The sequence below is a fragment of the Pelobates fuscus genome, chromosome 1 (genome assembly GCF_036172605.1).
Source record: "Pelobates fuscus isolate aPelFus1 chromosome 1, aPelFus1.pri, whole genome shotgun sequence".
NCBI classification, from domain to species: Eukaryota; Metazoa; Chordata; class Amphibia; order Anura; family Pelobatidae; genus Pelobates; species Pelobates fuscus.
Window position 1 is genome coordinate 24,388,434 of NC_086317.1, and position 24,005 is coordinate 24,412,438.

Here is a 24,005-nt window from a genome sequence, read left to right on the forward strand (position 1 = left end):
TACCATAACGGGCATACTTCTACAGGTCTCTCGCTGTGACTACTCAACCCTAGGCTGACAGTTAAAGTATCTAGAACCTAGCATTTATAGCATTATCGTTTGCAGACATTGTTCAAATCTCATCTACTTTTGTTAGCACGCATAATATTGTTGCCTTAGGCAAACCTCTACCACGACCTCGCAATGTAACTACATAATGCGTACCTAAGCTAATGCATTGTTTCACATTTCTTATATAACAGCCTACCCAGATAGGCATCGCTATCGGAATAGCTTGTTTCTCATGTTATGTCTCTTGTTATTTCTCTTACAAAACTAAAAATGTGCTGAATACTCATATGCCACTCTATGTTTTAACTGTACGTTACATTACTGCTTGTGAATGCTATTGTGGCGAAACAAGCCAGTTGTTATATCATGCACAACAAAAATAAAGAATTAAAAAAAAAAAAAAAAACAGACTCTGCATCAACTATGTAATTTTCCATGGGAGTTTTGCCATGGAACCCCCTCCGGCAAGCCACAGTCCAGGTGCTAGTCCCCTTGAAACAACTTTTCCATCACTATTGTGGCCAGTCCCTGTGTGTTTTAAAATTCGCCTGCCTATTGAAGTCTATGGCGGTTCGCCCGTTCGCGAACATTTGCGGAAGTTCCCGTCCGCCGTTCGCGAACCGAAAATTTCGTGTTCGCGACATCACTAATAGGTATATGTAAAATCTTGAGACCCAGAGACGCTTTCAAGAGCCATTAACCCTTATCTTGCCAGTGATCATTATAATCACTTTTTTGCTGTCTGTGCATTTTTTTAGGGGTTAATTTTTTGTGTGTTTTTTTTTGTGAGACCCAAAATCTCTTTTCAGAACGATTAACCCCTGTCCTGCCAGCGATCAGTATATAGATCACAGGCTCTTGCACAGCAGCACTTATTTTGCTGTCTGTGCATTTTGTAGGGGTTAATTTTTGTGATTTTATTTTTGTGACAGATCACTAAGTAACGTGATTGTGATCATGTCACAGGGGTCACGGGAGGCATATAGCGCTGAGCAGGCATATGCCATCCTTGCGCTAGAGTCTGACGCGTCTATGTCAGACTCTGACTCTGATTTTGACCCTGCCAGGTGCTCAGATAAATCATCACTAGATACAGTGTCTGCTGTTAGTGATGTATCTAGTGATGTTGTATCTGTGCCTGCTAGTCCCCCTGCCAGAAGGAGACGTGCTGCTCCAGCTGGCAGAACTGCTGAGGAGTGGGTAGTGCCTCATCGCCAGAGGCCAGATATCCCACACTTTACTACAAATCCTGGCATCAATGTGGATGTCGCAGGATTTAGCCCTCAGCAGTTTATGGATGTGTTTCTGGGTGATAATGTATTGGGGAACATTGTCGCCCAAACTAATTTATATGCCGATCAGTCCCGTGCTGCAAAGCCTGAATCTTTTTTGGCAAAGCAGCAATGGGCCCCCATCGATGTGCCAGAATTTAAAAGATTCTGGGCATTGACTGTGCTGATGGGCATCATAAAGAAGCCTTCCATCTGCTCCTACTAGAGCAGTAGCCCCATCTTCTCTACCCCCATTTACTCCCAATGTATGTTGAGGAAGAGGTATGAAATGATTCTACATTTCATGCACTTCAGCGACAACAGCCTGTGCCCCCCCTAGGGAGCATCCCAAGTTTGACAGGCTGTATAAAATCCACCCCCTGATTACCCACTTCACTGCCAGGTTTGCAGAGGCTTATACACCTGGAAGGAATATATGCGTGGATGAATCCCTGATGAAGTATAAGGGAAGGCTGGGATTCAAGCAGTATGTTCCTTCCAAGCGCTCTAGATATGGTGTAAAGATGTATAAGCTCTGTGATAGCAAGACTGGGTATACTCAGGCCTTTTGTGTGTACGAGGGAAAGGATAGCCACCTTGACCCTCCAGGTTGCCCAGAACATATGGAAACCAGTGACAAGATTGTCTGGGACCTGATATTGCCCGTGATGAACAAAGGGTACCACTTGTATACTGACAATTATTATACAAGTGTCTCTTTGTTCAAGCTACTGTATTGTTGTGATACAGTTGCTTGCGGTACAATAAAAAAGAACAGCGCAGGTTTCCCAGGGCAACTTGCACGCACCCGGCTACGAAGGGGGGGAGACCTCAGCTCTGCGCCATATACAATACCGTGGGGTGTCAACTTTTCAAATATATGCACGCTAATGGCAAGAAAATAAATTGGGATATCTGAAAAGGCCCCCAAAAAGAAGATAGGCAAAGAAGATATGCTAAATTTGAAAAACACATATCAGACGTTTGGCTTTACACCTCCCAAACAACCCAAAGAAAAATGCATGGGTGGTATTGCTGTACTCAGGAGATGTTGCTGAACACATCTTGGTATGTTCTTGGGCAGTAACACCTAACATTAGCTGAGAATCCATGCCTAAAGTAGAATGTGTGTGAAAAATAACACAAATAAAATGACTACCCAAACGTTTGACAGAGACTGGTGCTAGAATTAGTGCATGGAAAGTGTTAAAATATCACCATTTGAAATACCCTAGAGTGTCTCCTTTTTAAAAATATATGGTGTGATGGGGGTAAATTACATTGGCCAGCTTCAAAAATGGGTGCATGATGGCCAGCTGTGTTTTTTTTTATTTTTCATCATATTTTATCATAACTTTTTTTTTCTAGTAAATAATGTGATATTATGAAAATAATGGTATCTTTAAGCCCTTAAAGCGGTCTTCCTCTTCTCCGCCTCTCTCAGGATCTGTTATTCTTTTCTTCCATTCTTCTTTAGTTTTCTTTAAAATTATAAGACAAAGTAGGGACTCTTTGCCTTATGGAGGATTCCTCCGCTTGACCAGCTCTGACCAGCGGAGGAGCAAAGTGTGCTTCATTTCCGCTGGTCAGAGCAATTTTCCCATGATCCCTAGCTTTCCTCCCAGTTCCCACAATGCTTCCTGTCAGTATTGCCGAAAGTCCTGTCACTTAGACAGAACGCCGGCAAAACTGCCGAATTGCATCCTAACAGAATGAGAAGAGTTTCTTCATTGGTGTTAGGATGCAATTCGGTACTTTGTTCGGATCGGAATTTCATTCTAATGAATGAAACTCCGATCTTATTCATTGCTGTGGCTGCATCTTGCAGCCGCTTAGTAGATAACTCCCTAATTCCCACGGTATCAGGGAGCTATCTACTAAAAGGCTGAAAGGCCTGAGTTGGTCTTGAAGCCAAATGTACTAATACTAAGTAAAGATTACTTAGTATTAGTAAATAATATGCCCCTACTCGCTATACCGCGAGTAGGGGCATGTCTAGTAAGCAGTGAGGAGCCTGTGGCTGCTCACTGTAAAAAAAAAAACACCTAATAACCACCCCCCCCCCCTGCGCGGGGGTTAAAGATGGGGGGGACCTACTGTCCTCCCCCCTGGCCCCCACCCCTGCGCGGTGGGTGGGGGCCCTAATAAAATAATAAGGGGGGGGACCTACTGTCCTCCCCCCCGGCCCCCACCCCTGCGCTGTGGGTGGGGGACCTAATAAAATAATAAGGGGGGGGACCTACTGTCCTCCCCCCCTGGCCCCCACCCCTGCGCTGTGGGTGGGGGCCCTAATAAAATAATAAGGGGGGGGACCTACTGTCCTCCCCCCCTGGCCCCCACCCCTGCGCGGTGGGTGGGGGCCCTAATAAAATAATAAGGGGGGGACCTACTGTCCTCCCCCCTGGCCCCCACCCCTGCGCGGTGGGTGGGGGCCCTAGTAAAATAATAAGGGGGGGGACCTACTGTCCTCCCCCCCTGGCCCCCACCCCTGCGCTGTGGGTGGGGGCCCTAATAAAATAATAAGTGGGGGGGACCTACTGTCCTCCCCCCTGGCCCCCACCCCTGCGCGGTGGGTGGGGGCCCTAGTAAAATAATAAGGGGGGGGGACCTACTGTCCTCCCCCCCTGGCCCCCACCCCTGCGCTGTGGGTGGGGGCCCTAATAAAATAATAAGGGGGGGGACCTACTGTCCTCCCCCCCCTGGCCCCCACCCCTGAGCGGTGGGTGGGGGCCCTAAATGAACCCCCCCCCCATTAAGGTGACTAGGGGTCCCAAGCCCCTAGTCACCCCCCCCCCCCACCCAAAACATTCTATCCCCTACCTACCCCCCTCACCCTAAAAATAGTGAGGGGGGAATAAAATAACTGACCTGTAAAAAAAAAAAAATTAAACTTACCATTTGACGTCTTCTTTTTTCTAAATTCTTCTTTCTTCAGCCCCCAAAAAAGCCAAATAAAAATCCATCATACCCGTCGCACTTTAAAAAAAAAACAAAAAAAAACCGAGCGCAAAAAAAAATTAATCCATGTTCACCCATGGAGGGCACGCCGCGTACTGAGCTCCGCAGGGCGGATCAAGGCTTATATAGCCTTGCCCCGCCCTGCAATTAGGCTTAGAACACACTGATTGGTTGGTTTAAGCCAATCAGAGTGCTCTGTGTCATTTTACACAGCGTGGGAAAATTCAAAAGAACTTTCCCACGCTGTGTAAAATGACAGATTACTGTGATTGGATGGTTTTCAAGCCATCCAATCACAGTGCTCTGTGTCATTTTACAAGCGTGGGAAAATTCCAAAGAACTTTCCCAAGCTTGTAAAATTACACAGAGCACTGTGATTGGATGGCTTGAAAACCATCCTATCACAGTGCTCTGTGTCATTTTACAAGCGTGGGAAAGTTCTTTGGAATTTTCCCACGCTTGTAAAATGACACAGAGCACTCTGATTGGCTTAAACCAACCAAGTGCGACGGGTATGATGGATTTTTATTTGCCCTTTTTGGGGGCTGAAGAAAGAAGAATTTAGAAAAAAGAAGACGTCAAATGGTAAGTTTAATTATTTTTTTTACAGGTTAGTTATTTTATTCCCCCCTCACTATTTTTAGGGTGAGGGGGGTAGGTAGGGGTTAGAATGTTTTGGGGTGGGGGGGGGTGACTAGGGGCTTGGGACCCCTAGTCACCTTGATGGGGGGGGGTTCATTTAGGGCCCCCACCCACCGCTCAGGGGTGGGGGCCAGGGGGGAGGACAGTAGGTCCCCCCCCTTATTGTTTTATTAGGGCTCCCACCCACCGCGCAGGGGTGGGGGCCAGGGGGGAGGACAGTAGGTCCCCCCCTATCTTTATTTAGGGCCCCCACCCACCGCTCAGGGGTGGGGGCCAGGGGGGAGGACAGTAGGTCCCCCCCCCTATCTTTATTTAGGGCCCCCCCCACCGCGCAGGGGTGGGGGCCAGGGGGGAGGACAGTAGGTCCCCCCCCTATCTTTATTTAGGGCCCCCACCCAGCGCTCAGGGGTGGGGGCCAGGGGGGAGGACAGTAGGTCCCCCCCCCTTTTATTATTTTATTAGGGCCCCCACCCACCGCGCAGGGGTGGGGGCCAGGGGGGAGGACAGTAGGTCCCCCCCCCTTTTATTATTTTATTAGGGCCCCCACCCACCGCGCAGGGGTGGGGGCCAGGGGGGGGAGGACAGTAGGTCCCCCCCCCCTTATTATTTTATTAGGGCCCCCACCCACCGCGCAGGGGTGGGGGCCGGGGGGGAGGACAGTAGGTCCCCCCCCTTATTATTTTATTAGGGCCCCCACCCACCGCGCAGGGGTGGGGGCCGGGGGGGGGAGGACAGTAGGTCCCCCCCCTTATTGTTTTATTAGGGCCCCCACCCACCACGCAGGAGTGGGGGCCGGGGGGAGGACAGTAGGTCCCCCCCCCTTATTGTTTTATTAGGGCCCCCACCCACCGCGCAGGGGTGGGGGCCGGGGGGGAGGACAGTAGGTCCCCCCCCTTATTATTTTATTAGTGCCCCCACCCACCGCGCAGGGGTGGGGGCCAGGGGGGAGGACAGTAGGTCCCCCCCCTTATTACCATTTATGTTTTTACAGTGAGCAGCCACAGGCTGCTCACTGTTTAGTGGACATGCCCCTACTCGCGGTATAGCGAGTAGGGGCATTGGGGAGATTTTAATCTCCCTTGTGCTATTATGGGGGTCATATTGACCCCCATAGAGTGAGGGGGGGACCTGGGGGGGCTTATGAAGTGGTGGGGAGCACAGCTCCCCACCGCTTCTGTCTTTACATATCACAAGGAGGGAGCTGCACGTCGGTAGCTCCCTCCTTGTAATAAACTGATCGAACAAACGGACAATGATACTCAGTGTTAGTTTGTTCGTCAGATTTTTTTCTATTCATTCATTCGTCTGTCTGATGAATGAATGAATAGATGAAATTCCCGTTCGCATGTCCAGGTGTTTCACTGGGCATGTGCGGGAATCTCACAGTCTGTCTAGTGTGGGCAGATGACGTGTCCCACAGGGACTTCACCTACCCACACAAAGATGGCGGCGCCCTGAATAAAGATCGGGGCAGAAGATACAGATTTAAAAATAGGTAATCTGGGGGGCTTAGGGGCATTTGGGGGTGACTAGGGGGTCAATTGGATGTAGTGGAGGCGGGAGGGGGGTTAAAAAAAAACGGGATTCGGCATGACAGTGCCGCTTTAAGGACTGAGCCAAATGTACACGTTGTGAACAGAACAAAACGTAAACAAAAACTGGCATTTGCGCTATATGTCTGTCCAACCGTAATTAACCTCTTTCATATTAAATGCACCCACACTTATTATATATCATTTTATTCAGGGGAAACAAGGCTTTAATTTAATATAAAATATTTAGCTATGAAATATAATTTAATATGAAAAAAATGGGAGAAAATAAGAAATGTTGTTATTCTTTTAGTTCTATGTGACATTTTAACTGTCAATGTCATAATACTGTTTGCTTTTACTGCAATAAAATACACATATTTGTATTCAGCAAAGTCTCACGTGTAAAACAGTACCCCCTATGTACAGGTTTTATGGTGTTTTTGGAAGTTACAGGGTCAAATATAGCACATTACATTTTAAATTGAAATTCACCAGATTGGTTACGTTGCCTTTGAGACTGTATAGTAGCCCATGAATTAAATTTACACCCATAATGGCATACCATTTGCAATAGTAAACAACCCAAGGTATTGCAAATGGGGTATGTCCAGTCTTTTTTAGTAGCCATTTGGTCACAAACACTGGCCAAAGTTAGCGTTAGTATTTGTTTGTGTGTAAAAAATGCAAAAAACGCCAATTTTTGCCAGTGTTTGTTACTAAGTGGCTACTAAAAAAGACTGGACATACCCCATTTGCAATACCTTGGGTTGTCTACTATTGCAAATGGTATGACATCATAGGGGTAATTTTCATTTTTGGACTACCATAGGGTCAACAAGGCAGCGTAAGCAATCGGGTGAATTTTAATGTGAAAAAATAAAACACAAGCCTTATATTTGACACTGTAACTTTTGAAAACACCATAAAACCTGTACATGAGGGGTACTGTTGTACTCGGGAGACTTCGCTGAGCACAAATATTTGTGTTTCAAAACAGTAAAAAGTATCACAGCAATAATATCGTCCGTGTAAGTGCTGTTTGTGCGTGAAAAATGCAAAAAAAGCTTTTACTGGCGATATCATTGTTGTAATACATTTTACTGTTTTGAAACACTAATATTTGTGTTCAGCGAAGTCTCCCGAGTACAACAGTACCCCCCATGTACAGGTTTTATGGTGTCTTGGAAAGTTATAGGGTTAAATATAGTGCTAGCAAATTAAATTCCCTATACTTTCGGCATGGGTTGTCAGGCAGGTCCCGCTAATTGTAATTAATTAAGATACCTAATTATGTAAAAATATTACATAAATATATGTGTAGAATTAATATATGTATATATATATATACGTATGTGTATAAATTTCGCTTGTATTCCTTGCACACACACTTTCTTATCATATAAGTGCCTGGTGCATTCAGCCACAGCCAAATTATGCAGTGAAAAATAGTAAACAAAGGCTTGCACTCACGGTCTTCTATAAAAGTATAATTTCTTTATTCCGTTTCCATTAAAAAAAAAAATCGACGTTTCAGCCCTCGTCCGTGGCTTTCATCAGGATCAACAAAACAACAATAATACATTGACTAACTATTGCTCTTATATAGCTAAACTAACTTTTTAAACAATTGTAAAATCACTCACCACCTGTACCGCTACTTTCTCGGCGTCCGTCTGCCGTTTCTGCGCATGTGCGGACACATCGTGTTCTGGTGCGGCTTGATGACGTCCTTAGCCGCGACCAGGAAGTAGCGTGTTTCTCTCACCGTTTGTTGCCAGGGTTACCCAGCATACATACCGGTTTCCTGGCAACTAGGTGTAACAAAAAATATTACGTTCAGGAATGGGAGAAAAAACAGATGAATACTTTAAAAACATTGAAAACATTACTGCTACAAACTTTTATCTTAATTAATCTCTACCATTAAAGTGCTTATTCTTTCTTAATGGTATTGTCAGGATCGGGACAGGGATCCAACACGCAGAGTACGAACAAGAGAGAAGTACGTATACCGGACCTTAGAATTGCCGGACTAACGTATGGAGAAAGCAGAGAATAGTCAGAGACAAGCCGGGTCGAGGGAACGAGAGGACAGGTAAGCGAGAGGCAAGCCGAGGTCAAAGGACACGAGAGGTAAACAGGAACGATAGTACAAGCCGAGTCAAAACCAAATAGAACGATAAACATAAGAGCACTGAGGAACCAGACAAGCTAGAACCACGACAGGGCAATGAACCATTACACACATCCCTCTTTTATACCCTGGTTCTCTAAATCATGACTCCGCCCTTGCCGAGCCCTGATTCGTTGTTCCGAACCAGATTGACAGGTCGGGATGTGATTGCCGTCATGACGTCGGCTCCTTAGCGTCGTGTCATAAAAGGAAGTGGGGTTCTCGCGGCCGGCGTGGGAATGACTATGAGAGCTGTGAGGATTGGAAGAATCAGCCCCGCAGAGAGAACGGACGTCGGGAAGTCTAACCTCCTCCGAGGTAGAGACTTCAGGTACCCTGACAGTACTCCCCCCTTCAGAAACGCCCACCGGGCGGAAGGAACCGGGGCGAGACGGAAAGCGAGCATGAAAAGCCCTGAGAAGGCGAGGAGCATGCACATCCTCCTGGACCACCCAAGACCTCTCTTCAGGACCATATCCTTTCCAGTCCACAAGATATTGCACCTTCGCCCGAGAAATCAGAGAATTGAGAATGGAATTGATCTCATACTCCTCCTGACCCTCAACCTGAACAGGACGAGGGGACGGCACAGTGGAGGAAAATCTGTTACATACCAAAGGCTTCAATAAAGAAACATGAAAGGAGTTCGGGATGCGTAAAGCAGGCGGAAGAGCCAGACGATACGCAACGGGATTTATCCGAGACAGAACCCTGTAAGGGCCTATGAAACGAGGAGCAAATTTCATGGAAGGAACTTTCAAGCGGATGTTTCTGGTACTCAACCATACCCTATCGCCCGGAGAGAATACAGGAGCCACCCTTCTGCGTTTGTCAGCGTGTTGTTTGGACAACATGGAATTATGAACAAGGATTTGTCGAGTCTGATCCCACAACTTTCTCAGATTGGCAACATGAATATCAACCGACGGTATCCCCTGGGAGGGGGAGGCCGACGGAAGAACGGAGGGATGGAAGCCATAATTCATGAAAAAGGGGCTAGAACGAGTAGAATCGCAAACACTGTTGTTGTGCGCAAACTCCGCCCAAGGAATCAGACCGACCCAATCGTCCTGGTGTTCAGAAACAAAACAACGCAAGAATTGTTCAACCTTTTCGTTGGTGCGCTCGGCAGCCCCATTGGACTGGGGATGATAGGCAGAGGAAAAATTTAATTTGATACCAAGCTGGGAACAGAAGGATCTCCAAAACCGGGAAACAAATTGGGAACCTCTATCAGAAACAATTTCAGAAGGAATCCCATGTAAACGAAAAATCTCCCTCGCGAAAATTTCAGCCAATTCGGGAGAAGAGGGCAATTTGAGCAGAGGTACAAAATGAGCCATTTTGGTAAACCTGTCAATTACAGTGAGTATAACCGTATGTTTTTTAGAAACCGGTAAATCAACGATGAAGTCCATAGCCAGACAGGACCATGGTTTCACAGGAATTTCTAGGGGTTGCAAAAGCCCACATGGAAGCGTATGAGGTTGTTTAGTCCTCATACAGACATCACATGCCCCGACGAATTCCTTAAGATCCTTACGTAATGAAGGCCACCAGAAATCTTTAGAAATCAGAGAACATGACTTGCGTATGCCAGGATGTCCGGCAAATTTACTGTTATGAAAACACTGCATAAGTTCCAGCTGGAGTTTAGGAGGAACGAAGTAACGGTCCCCCGGAATAGGTCCGGGTGCCAGATGTTGTAACTTCTTGATCTCATCCAGCAACGGAGAGTGAATCTTAATGCTAGTGCTGGCAATAATATTACGCTTGGGAACTATAGAAGAAAAAACCATATCAGGCATAGTAGAAGGTTCATGTTGGCGGGACAATGCATCAGCCTTAGAATTCTTAGAACCAGGTCTATAAGTGAGAACATAGTTGAAATGAGTAAGGAACAAAGACCAACGAGCCTGCCTGGCAGATAATCGCTTGGCTTCCCCTATATATGACAAATTCTTGTGATCCGTCAAAATAGTAACCGGGTGTAAAGTCCCTTCCAACAAGTGTCTCCACTCCTTTAAAGCCAAGATTACCGCTAACAGTTCCCTGTCACCAATATCATACCTGCTCTCAGGCCCAGACAATTTCCTAGAAAAAAAAACACATGGATGCAGTGGTTTATTCAAACATAACCTTTGGGACAGAATAGCGCCTACACCTGTCTCTGAGGCGTCTACCTCGAGTAAGAAAGGCAAAGATGTGTCTGGATGGACTAATATCGGTGCTGAGGCAAACTGTTCCTTGAGAGTACTGAAAGCAACAAGCGCTTCTGGAGACCATGTCTTAGTATCAGCACCCTGTTTAGTCATGTTGGTAATAGGGGAGATAATCGACGAGTATCCCTTAATGAAGCGCCTATAGTAATTCGAGAAACCGATGAATCTCTGAATGGCCTTGAGTCCCTTGGGCAATGGCCAATCCAAGATAGATTGGAGTTTAATAGGGTTCATCTTAAACCCCTCTCCAGAAATAACGTAACCAAGAAAATTACCTGAGATTGGTCAAAGCTACACTTCTCCAATTTGCAGTACAACCCATGCATTAGAAGTTTATGCAATACCCTTCTGACTTGTTTGTGATGAATTTCAGGCTCTTTAGAATGTATTAGTATATCATCCAAATAAACTATAACACATTCATGTTGAAATTCCCTAAGAACCTCATTAATCAAGTCCTGGAATACAGCAGGAGCATTGCAAAGCCCGAAGGGCATTACCGTGTACTCATAGTGGCCATACCGGGTATTGAAAGCCGTTTTCCATTCATCACCCTGCTGAATTCTCACCAAGTTATAAGCTCCCCTCAGGTCTAACTTGGTAAAAATCTTAGACCCTTTCAGGCGATCAAATAGCTCAGTAATCAGGGGAATCGGATAAGCATTTCTGATTGTTATCTTGTTCAAGCCCCGATAATCAATGCAAGGCCGTAGTGTGCCGTCTTTTTTATCTACGAAAAAAAAAAACGGCTCCGGCAGGAGAAGAGGACCTCCTAATAAAGCCTTTGTCTAGATTCTCCTGAATGTTCTCCTCTAAGACTAAGTTCTCCTTAGCGGATAGAGGGTATACATTACCCCTCGGGGGCATAGTACCAGGTAGGAGATTAATCTTACAATCAAAGGACCTGTGTGGAGGTAAAGTATCAGCCTTCCTCTTATCAAAGACTGCCTTTAAATCCTGATACTGGGAAGGTATCTGTAAATCTGTGGGCTTGTTAGAGTTGCTAGATGTGTCCACTAGGCACAACGGTGAGACTTTCTGTACACAACCTTTCTGGCAACCCTGACCCCAAGAGACTATTTCACCTTGTTCCCAATCAATAGTAGGGTTATGCTTTTTAAGCCAGGGATACCCCAAAACTATAGGAACCCAGTTCTGGGCCCAAACTACAAATGAACGACCAAATAACCCAGGCAATCGCCGGCTTCTTATTGCCTAGCAAAACAGGAATTTATTAATATACATAACCAATTTTATTGCACACTGTTAGAGCTTTAAATAAACTTCCAATAGGTTCCAAATATAAGAAATTTTTTTGACTTTCTTATATCAAGTGAGGCCCAATGTATAATATAAATCTCTTAGAATCCCATCTTCCAACCTTAGAATGATCACTTAGCCCATGCCTTGCCGTTTCAGTTGCATCTCCTATTCTATTATTGTATCCCTTAGGAGACACGTGCTGGTAGATTTTGTTCTCTTTTTTTCTTTAGCATTGTTTTATTTCAATCTAACCAATAACTTAGGTAGTTTTCTTCCCACTACCACCACTGTGTCTTCTAATCATACAGACTCCATTTTGTTTTTAGCAACGAGTTATCAGCATCCTCAAGTTCGTATCTTATCTTCTGGCAAACTAAACTCCAAATTTGATGAATCAATGATTATGCCAAGAAATTGTAAGACGACAAGTTGGTAAAGCGTCTTATCTTCTGCTAACGAAATACACAGATTATAAATCACCTTTTCAAAAAGTTTTTAATAAGTGTCAACCACTTGCACCGAGATTCATTATAAGCCCAGCAAAACCTTTTTCCTGCTAACTATTGACACTAACCTGTTTGTTAGCATATAATGGCTATCTCCGAAGTAACATCATGCTCACCCAGAGCCCTACATCCTTTATAACAGGATGCGGAATTGTTCATCATAGTAAAACCATGAAAACCGCCAAAATTCTTATACGCTTCTAAATAGCTACTGCATGTTGGAATAATCCACATTCTGTGAATTTTTACCTAGCACACTAGCATAAACCCAAAAGACTTGAAGCCTAAATGAATGACTTGGGGATAAACTCTCTCTTCTTCTCACCTCTTTCGGCTTAGTGAATTCCTTTGCTGTGGACAATAGTGATAGGATGGCAATGTAATCCCCTTTACATATTCCATCTTTTATGGATTTATTCAAATGAAAACCTAATGGAGAAATGTCCTCACCTAATTTTTCCTCATACATGTTTCCTTCACCCTGACATGTTGGCCTAACTATGCTCACTTCCTGGCATTGGTCTTTGGAATCCTGGTACTCTTGCTAAGCTAGGTGTCTGTAATAACATAATACTTTTCTCAAAAAATACCACATCACCTAAAACAGCATTATTCACAGTGTTTTGTGACTCACCCAGCTCGTGACTGTGACCCATGACATCCTGGGCAGCTTTAATCTCCTCAGTCAGCCTAGGTCTATCCTCGGCCATCTTGTTCTTCTTTGTTTCACTTTTCTGCATCTTCTTGCTTCTTATTGGAGATGGTGAAAAAAGTCTCCCTGGATCTCTTTGTCCTCACCTCACAAATCCTGCAGGGGTCACTCTCACCAGACTTCTCTGCTTGTACTGGCCCCTTAATTGTTAGAGGATAAAAGCTCCATTGCAAGTTCCTCCTGCAGTTCAACCCTTCATCTTCTACCTCATTCAGACCAGAAGCAACCATTCTTTAGCTATTCTAACACAGCCTCAACTGTGCCAGACATATTTTAAGTAAACAGCTGCAGCCCAATATACTTTTCAAGCAGCCAAACAGGCAGAGTCTGAGGTAAAACTTTGGCGCCCTTTTAATTTATATTCTCCTTTTTCTCGCCGCTGCACGACTCCAATCAGGGCATTGGCCATGACAACGAGCTACCGGCTAAACTAGCAGCGCCTGCACCCTGCGCTTAACCCCTCTCGTGCTGCTCCTAGCAATAATTCAGCCAAATGCTTACCGCTCTATTCTTGCCCCATTAAACCCCATGAGGCTGCTCTTTATATTTGTCCTCCTGAGTCGAATGCCAGAGCTGAAAAACGCTTGCGCTGTGCTCCTGCACAGCAACAGCATATCAGGCAATCACGTAATCAGGAGAGCCGTGCTGAGCGCGGCAGTCCTGATTACCTCAGATTCTTAAAATTACAATCTTTGATGGATGTAACGGACGGTTTTGCACACGAGGTTAAAAACCGTTTAGGCGATATTCCCCTTTCCAATGCACAGGCAGCTACTGTAAGCACCAATCTCCCGAACTGCAAACTACACAAATCCTCCAACTCCCGAACAGGAAACACACGCATACTGGAAACAGCCGAACAGGAAAAGCATACACTCAGTTTACACTCCTGGCAATCGGCATACAATCCAAATCCCCCAATAACAAGACGACACTTCGTTTTGAGGGTCAAGCAGAATCTGGTTTACTGGGGCTACCTGCCCGGCTTTTATGCCCATCTACATATCCCCAGATAGCTTAGATCTGAGTGCACATTATTACCGAATGGCGCTCAGATCACCTACATACAATTCAATCGCCATGGAGCCAAAGTATTTCCCATAGTCTTTTGTTACACGAATAGGCTCCTTGGCATGGCTATCTGGGGTGATGCTGTTCATACGGTTAAACTACCGAATGAACAGTCCGTCGGTTCCACTACCGAATGTAGAGGTAAGGAGGCTGGCTGCTCAGCGGTGTTCGCGCAATTAAGTGTCCGTTTTCAGTTCCATAGTTTGGGCGCTGAACACTGCTTGCCGTTCGGGAGTTAAAATGTCCGCTGCCACATGTTCGGCAAACGAACAATGGCCACCCAGCAATCATCAATTATGCTGCGGTTAACCGCAGCTTCTGGGCGGTTAATTGACGGCACACTCCAGTTCCCAGTTGGTCCATCGTTCGGTACTTTGCTCGGTAGATTGAATCTACCGATCACACCGGCAGAAAGGCACGAATAAACCTTTCAGCAGGAAAAATAACAGGTTTTAACTGCAGGGCCATAGTCTAAAGGGAGCAGGCGAGCAACCAGGCTTCTCCAGTGCACAGTGGCGAGGTTGGTTGCGCCACAATGGAGGACTCCATATCTGTGTCTGCCACAGATTTAGTAGATGCTTTTTGTAAAGGCAGCCCCATCAATGTTAGAAAGCTCCATAAGAGAGCTTTCCTTGCCAGGGATCTATCCTCTTTATCTTCTGAGGAGGGTATGGTCCCAGTTTTACGTAAAAAGGATAAAGAAAGGCGGCTGGTCTCTTTTGCCAGTTCCTCGTCTGAGGATAATTTTTCTGCTCCTCCTTTCCCTCATACTTATTTGAGTTAGCGCAAAATTAAGGGGACAGGGATCCCAAAAGAGGAATAATGTGCTTCCCTCATTTGAGCACCAGAAACACCTTCCAGAGAAAAAGGACAAATCTCGTTGGAGGTTAGATAGTCCTTCTCCTTCCTCTTCTAGAGCATTTGCTCATTCTTCCTCCCAAAGCTGTTCCAGTTTTAGACACGACTCTCCAGAAATAGATTGGGAATCTGAGGAAGAGGTATGTTCAACAGCTTCCACTGAGCGAGGGAAACTTTGCAACGTTCAGGTGGCTAGAGTGAGTCTCCTAGGAAAAACTCTCCCATCAAAATTATTTCACTCCAGATGGGCTATGGAGAACAATTCTGAGGTTATTAAGGAGGATGACCTTCTCCTAGGGAACCACATTGGTATCCTGGACATCCAGGCTTTAATCAGGGCTGGACTGGCCAACCGAGATACCGAGAAATTTCCCGGTGGGCCGCGGCATCTGGGGGCTGTATGTGCCACTGGGTGGCCGGACCGGTGGCACACTCAGAGGGGGCCGGCCACGTTCCACGCTGGAGCCACCGGGCCGGATGGCAGCCTCGCCGGTCCGGTGGCACACCTGTCACTAATGCTGAGGACTGAAGGAGGGAGCATGTCTCTCTATCATGCTCCTTCGCGGGAATTGTGGGAACTGCAAGGGAGCATGATAGACATTCAGTCCTCAGCATTAGTGACAGGTGTGCCGCCGGACCGGCAAGGCTGCCACCCGGGCCGGCAGCTCCAGCGTGTACCGCGGCCGGCCCCCTCTAACTTCTCTCGGTAAATGGGAGGAGGAAGAAAGGGAATAGAGAGACACAAGGGAAGGGGCGAAAATAAAACAGAGAGGGGGAATAGATAGACACAGTGGAAGAGGGAAGAAAGAGACAGTGGGAGAATAGAGAGCGAGACAGGGGAGGGGAAGGAAAGAGACAGAGGGGGAGGGAGATTGACACGGGGGAGAAAAAGGGGAATAGAGAGATGGTGGAGGGGGGGGAGAAAGAGACAGAAGAGAAGAGAGATGTGGGAGAGAGAGAGACACAGGGAAAGGGGGCTCTCCCCTGCCGGCCAATGCAGGGCTGGCAGTGTCCATGCGCCAGCTCTCTAATGTGTCTTCACGGACCGGAGAGGAGTTCAGAGATCACCCTCCCTGTTCTGCAGGCACCGTGCGGGCAGCCAGCAGGGGAGGGAGGAAGAGAGGATCAGGGAGCTCAGCCTGCAGCTCCTCCGGGTCCTTCTTGCGCGAGCACAGAGCATTGCTGCGGTTACCACGGAAACTTTCCGGCTCTCGCGAGAGTGAACTGTAGCCCTGGAGCTATGGGCTAGAGTTCACTCTCAACACTGCGACCACCAGGGATTCCTGATCGCAGTGGTGAAAGTGAACTCTAGCCCCATACACACACTGCCCCCACACACACTATACATATTAACACACTGCCCCCCACACACATACACTACCCGCCCATACACACACTGCCCCCACACACACCATACACATTCACACACTGCCCCCATCCACACATTGCTCCCCACACACACACACTGCCCCCCATACACACACACTGCCCCCACACACCATACACATTTATACACTGCCCCCATGCACACATTGCCCCACACACACATACACTGCCCACCCATACACACACATCCCCCCCATACACACATACACAGCACCCCATACACACATTGCCACCCACACACACACATACACACATGTATATTAATGTGTGTATTAGTTTATATATATATATATATATATATATATATATATATATATATATATATATATAATCATGCCTATTATAATTACACATATATTAATATACATTTATATATGCATAATGCACAGAGAATTGTCATTAATATGTACCATATGTAATGAGCACATAATGGCCCAGTCTTGTTGCTAGTTTGATACTCCAGCACAATAACATATTTAAAGTGAAGAGCGCACCCACAGGACTTCAAAATAAACAAGATAACGTCATTTTTTACAGTTGTGCACTACATACATTCACCTTTTTAGTCCCATTACCAAGCTTTCCTTGATATGTCAAGGTAGTTGGACTGAAACATTGATTACATGCAAAGGCACGTCTGCTTAAAATAAATCTGCACTTTTGGTTTTTTTAAGCCTATGAGTGCTTTTTTTTTTTTCACGCTGGAGTAATAATTTTACATTTTAAGTTATCTTTTCTAACTTTATATCTGCACAATATGCTGGCGCGACGCATTATGGGGCTGGTAAATAATTTTTTTCCAGGGCTGCTCTTAATTCTCAGTCCGGCCCTGAGGTAGATCCTGCTCTGTTATCTATCTATTATCTATCTTATCGCCTTAAGTTTCTTAGGACCACCACCAGGTGTACGCTATTCTACCGACCAGCTTTGATAGGTGGCTATGCCTCCCGGAGGACAAACCAGAGTTTGCAGGAATCTTTGATCTTCAAACTTTCCTTGTCCTAGGGTTGAGCATAACCAACTAGCAATAGCGCCTGTCCCACCCTCCCCACGTGTATGGGCTTTTCTTTACATATGGTTATCTTGTCGTTATTCCGTCTATTTCTAACTGATTTCTGTTTTTTTTACAGATTATAACCATATTCCAAGACAAGACCAACAAACCAAGGATCCACCTAAATAGGAAGAGTGGATGCCATTAGTATCTGTAATATGGAATTCTGATGTGCTCCATGCATAAAGGATCTGCTCTCAGTATCTTGTTACAACATTTCATTTATCTTTACAGAACTTATTTTGTTGCAATTTACGATGTTCCAGTTTCAGGGTCTTTTTGATACTTATAGCTTATACATTGTTACCTTGTTATCAGTTTAGCTGTGTGCATTATGCAAAGTTTTCAAGTCCTTTTAATGTCTTTACGACTTATTCAATATTTTCTTGTTTCCCTTTTCTATAGGGTTCTTAAATTCTTTTTTTGTTTAGATGTTTAATTAAGTTTCTCTACCCTTTGTACGCTGTTACTGGTTGACTGTTTTTTTTTTTGTGGTATATTTTACCTGTCACGGGTGGCGGTCCGGAGACCGGGATCTCTGTATGTCAGATGATGAGGATAGGGGTCACAGCGTGGAAATGGACTATCAGGGCCTGGTGCAGGGTAACCACACACACCCCCCCCTGGTGTTGTGCACCAGCGTTTGTGTGGCCACATACCATGATGCAGCTTCTACGGCTCCCAGGAGCTAGATGATAATATGCAGACCTCCCAGGATCTGGATAGGGAGGCTCTGAAGCAGAAATGTTTTCAGTACTCGAAACAAGGCAAGACTAGAACAGGCACCAAACAAGATAACAAAACAAGACTAGAAGAACCCAGAACCAGAGCAGGACAGAAAGCAGAACCCAGAACATGTACACAATACATGAGGGAAACATGAACAGGACAGGACTGTACATGAACTGGGAATACAAGACAAAATAAAACATGACAAGAGGAGACATAATTAACTAAGTACTATATATGTAATAAACATTGGAGATTTAGACATATATAAATGGCCAACATGTATGCAGCCCACCAGTGCGCCAAAGTACTCCAATTACAGTGGGTCCTAACTGCCTAGATATGCATGACCAAATAAACAACAATGAAACACACACAGTACTTACCTGCAAAGAAAATAGCAGAGGAAATGAGACTACTGTTTGCAGGAACAGCATGAAACAAAAAGGATTAATGGCAAAGGAATGGGTGTGGCAACAAAAAACAAACATTTAAAGGAATCCAGGAGACTGGGAATTCCAGGAACAGAATAAAGGAATGAACCCAGAAAAGCCAGCATAAAGAAAACCAGACATAGAATAGAAAACCAGAAAAAACAAGAAAAAATAATAATTGTAAAAAAAAAATACTGGATACCAAAAGCCAAGGCCAGACATCTGCACAGAACGGAACAGGCCGTGACTAGTGATGTCCCGAACGCTTCGCTGGCGAATAGTTACTGGCGAACATAGCAGACACTCTGTATTACTGCAGATACTCCCTCCAGACAGACACTCTGTATTACTGCAGATACTCCCCCCAGACACTCTGTGTTACTGCAGATACTCCCTCCAGACACTCTGTGTTACTGCAGATACTCCCTCCAGACACTCTGTGTTACTGCAGATACTCCCTCCAGACACTCTGTGTTACTGCAGATACTCCCTCCAGACACTCTGTGTTACTGCACATACTCCCTCCAGACACTCTGTGTTACTGCATATACTCCCTCCAGACACTCTGTGTTACTGCAGATACTCCCTCCAGACAGCCTGTGTTACTGCAGATACTCCCTCCAGACACTCTGTGTTACTGCAGATACTCCTTCCAGACACCCAGTGTTACTGCAGATACTCCCTCCAGACACTCTGTGTTACTGCAGATACTCCCTCCAGACACCCTGTGTTACTGCAGATACTCCCTCCAGACACTGGAGTATGTGACAAGGATCCCTGATACACACTGACACAGAGCAGCATAGGGACTGTTCCCCCTACATAGGGTCACTTGGCAGATATGGATTGACACCTATCCTAAGGATCCCTGATATACACTGACACAGAGCAGAATAGGGACTGTCCCCCCTACATAGGGTCACTTGGCAGATATGGATTGACACCTATCCTAAGGATCCCTGATACACACTGACACAGAGCAGAATAGGTACTGTTCCCCCTACATAGGGTCACTTGGCAGATATGGGTTGACACCTATCCTAAGGATCCCTGATACACACTGACACAGAGCAGAATAGGGACTGTTCCCCCTACATAGGGTCACTTGGCAGATATGGATTGACACCTATCCTAAGGATCCCTGAAAGACACTGACACAGAGCAGAATAGGGACTGTTCCCCCTACATAGGGTCACTTGGCAGATATGGATTGACAGTCCCTATTCTGCTCTGTGTCAGTGTGTATCAGGGATCCTTAGGATAGGTGTCAATCCATATCTGCCAAGTGACCCTATGTAGGGGGAACAGTCCCTATTCTGCTCTGTGTAGTTTGTATCAGGGTCCCTGAGGACAGGTGTCAATCCATATCTGCCAAGTGACCCTATGTAGGTGGAACAGTCCCTATTCTGCTCTGTGTCAGTGTGTATCAGGGTCTCTGAGGACAGGTGTCAATCCATATCTGCCAAGTGACCCTATGTAGGGGGAACAGTCCCTATTCTGCTCTGTGTCAGTGTGTATCAGGGATCCTTAGGATAGGTGTCAATCCATATCTGCCAAGTGACCCTATGTAACTTTTCCATCACTATTGTGGCCAGAAAGAGTCCCTGTGGGTTTTAAAATTCGCCTGCCCATTGAAGTCTATGACGGTTCGCCCGGTTCGCGAACGTTTGCGGAAGTTTGTGTCCGCCGTTCGCAAACAGAAAATTTTGTGTTTGCGACATCACTAGTCGTGACATTACCCCTGTTTTGGGTAATATATACTCTCAGTACTTCGTGGGATGATAATCATCCACAGTTTCCCAATTTAAAAAATCTGAGGTAATCAGGATTCCCATGCTCAGCACGGCTCTCCTGATTACCTGATTGGCTGAAACGCTGTTGCTGTGCAGGAGCACAGCTCATGCGTTTTTCAGCTCTGGCCTTTGATTACAGGATAAATGAACAATACAATATTTGACTCCAGGAGGCTGCTGCATACCCACTAGCTTTCTCCCTAAGACAGATCATAGATTCCTGCAAACTCCGATGTCCGCTTGCCTTTCACTCTGCGTTGTGGGTCACAGAGTCAAGGTGCATATAAGTGTGATTGTGAATGCTTCTAATAAAGAGCTTGCAATTGTAGTTGGAATATTAAGGTTGAAGATTGTAAGAATGTACCAAATAACAATTTACATAGAAAGGCGTCATCTTAACCACGAGCCATCAATAATCTCTGAGAGATATATAAAACACATATCTAGGATTTGTAACAGAGGTCAGATCTTTGTTATATCTCACTGAAGGTAATGAAGGTTTTTGCTAACTGAGTCTGCCTATTTTCCATGTTATTTAACCCCTTAAGGACACATGACGTGTGTGACACGTCATAATTCCCTTTTATTCCAGAAGTTTGGTCCTTAAGGGGTTAAGTACATCTACAACTTTTTGATTTATTATGCTGTTTGTCACTGTAACACCATGTCTCCACTTAACGGATTTTAGCTGGTTTCAACATTGTTTTGCCACAGTAAAGCATAAATTGCCTTGTGTATTATTATTTTGTCACAACGATGAATGATTGATCTATAATGTGCCTTATGTGTATTTGTATTTCGCCACAGTGATATAATCTATGTTAGTAGCTGATTCTGTCTATAATACTCTGTGCTTTGCTGACATTGATAACTTGGAAGTATTAATTCCGCATTATTAAGCAGTCGAGGTTGGTAGAATTCCATTTTATGTCAAACTGTTCCCAATCAAACAGTAACGACGTGAGTACATTCTGTAGCTTTCTGATTCTGAATTTTTATAATGTTCTCAGAGATTTCTACAACCCTTTCCAATAACCAATATATAATGTTTTATATGAGAATCTGTAATGAGAATACCTGTTTTTTTATTAACAGGGTCGCTGCCTGAAGTAAAATGTAGAAATTCAAATCCACCAGCATTAGGGGAGACCGCAACGCTAATATGTGAATTGTCATCGTCACTAGATGTCCTGCAAGTGACATGGCAGGTGGACAAAGATCAGAAACAACAAACCATTGCAACCTACAGCAAAAAGTATGGGGAGAAAATTGTGAACTCTAGGGCTAACTATAATCTTATTAGTCACAAAGAATCGAACATATCAACCATCACTATCTCGGATTTGAAGAAGCAAGATGAAGCCTGTTATGTTTGTATCTTCAATGCATTTCCTCATGGCGCCTACAAGGGCAAGGTTTGCCTGACGTTTCCCGATGAGTCAGGTACGCACTCACACTCAATTCCTCTTCTTTCTAAAAATTGTCCCTTCACAGGATTTTTAATATGTTTACTTATCCTCTATATTTAAAAAAATATTTGAATAAACATTGTGGCGGCATAACTGCCATGCTGACACATAACAAAAGTTGGTGATTTTTTCAAATGTAATAGAAAACACGGGAACGGGGATAAGAGATAAAGAAATCAGTGTGAAATCGAGAACTGAAGAGGTGGAAAGAGTAGTAAGAGTCTGTACAGTGTATCCAATGGCCATATCATCACATGCATCACAACACTCTAAGAAACAGCTTTATTTGTTCGGCTGTCTCTAGAAAACTATTTTCTGCTGAGAAAAACTAGACACTTTGGCAGACACGAAATTGGTAACCCTAGGTGCTCCAAAGATGGCGGCTTCATATAAAATGTAATTAGAAAAATGTAATTCCTTTGCAGATGGTTAACGCTTTAAAGCAGCGTTTCACAATTGGTGTTCCGCGAAACCCTAAGGTTCCGCGGAACCCTAATTGGGGTTCCGCCGAAACATTTGAAAAAAAAAATGGCCGCGGGCGGCGAGGGAGCAGTGTGCACTGATCTCTCTGCTAAGCGCGCACAGCAGTGATGCCACAGCCGGAATATGACATCACTCCGGCATCACTAGGAGACGCGCGAGGCAGCTGAGCAGAGAGATCAGAGCTCCCTCGCCGCCCACCTCCACCGCTCACCTGTCTTTCCCTTGCTGCCCGCCAAGCTGCAGCCATCCCCACTGGGCCACATGGACTTTATGCCAGCAGCGCCACTGGACACCAGGGACTCCATGCAAGCACTTCTAAAGGTAGGAGGGCTGGGTGGAGTAAAATGTAAATAAATAAATACAAAATTGTATGTGTGTCTGTTTGTCAGTGAGAGTGAATGTGTGCCTGTCAGTGAGTGTATGTGTTTGGCAGTGAGAGTGTATCTGTTTTTGTCAATGAGAGTGTATATGTGTTTGTATGTTTGTCTGTAAAAGAGTGTGTGTTTGTCAGTGAGAGTGTATGTGTGTGTCAGTGAGAGTGTATGTGTGTGTTAGTGAGAGTGTATGTGTGCATGTCAGTGAGAGTGTATGTGTGTGTGTCAGTGTGTGTATCTTTGTCAAGGTTTGTGTATGTGTCACTGTGTGCATCTAAGTGTGTGTATGTGCCAGTATGTATCAGTGTGTTTGTATGTGCCTGTGTGTGTGTATCTGAGTGTGTCAGTGTGTATTTGTGAGTCAAGGTGTGTGTATTTGTGTCAGTGTGTATCTGTGTGCCAGTGTGTGTATATATCTGTGTGTCAGATACATATACACACTGACACAGAGATACACGTACTGGCTCATACAAACACAGATATACACACCTTGACACACACCGGCACATGCAAACACAGATACACACAGATACACACACCTTGACACACAGTATTTTAAGGTGTGTGTATCTGTGTACCACTTTCTGCCAGTGTGTGTATCTGTGTGTCAGATTCATACATACTGGCACATACAAACACAGATACACACACCTTGACACACAGATACACACAGTGTGTTAAGGTGTGTATCTGTGTGCCACTATCTGCCAGTGTGTGTATCTGTGTGTCAGCTTCGTACAAACTGGCACATACAAACACAGATACACACACCTTGATACACAGACACATACAAACACAGATACACACACCTTGACACACAGATACACACACAGTGTTAAGGTGTGTGTGTATCTGTGTGCCACTATCTGCCAGTGTGTATCTGTGTGTCAGATTCGTACACACTGGCACATACAAACACATACAAACACAGATACACAGACTTTGAAACAGATGCACAAAGTCTGTTTTTGTCAATGAGAGTGTATATGTGTTTGTATGTTTGTCTGTAAAAGAGTGTGTG

General features: G+C 45.1%; 1 protein-coding gene across 1 annotated transcript in view; it reads left to right on the plus strand.

Annotated features, from left to right (window-relative positions):
• The window catches only part of LOC134595259 (uncharacterized), a 96,237-nt gene that overhangs the window by 4,880 nt on the left and 67,352 nt on the right, over positions 1–24,005 (plus strand). Inside the window, exon 2 of the mRNA XM_063444729.1 lies at positions 21,796–22,101. Coding sequence (XP_063300799.1) covers positions 21,796–22,101 — 306 coding nt within the window. The remainder of the gene's footprint in view (positions 1–21,795; positions 22,102–24,005) is intronic.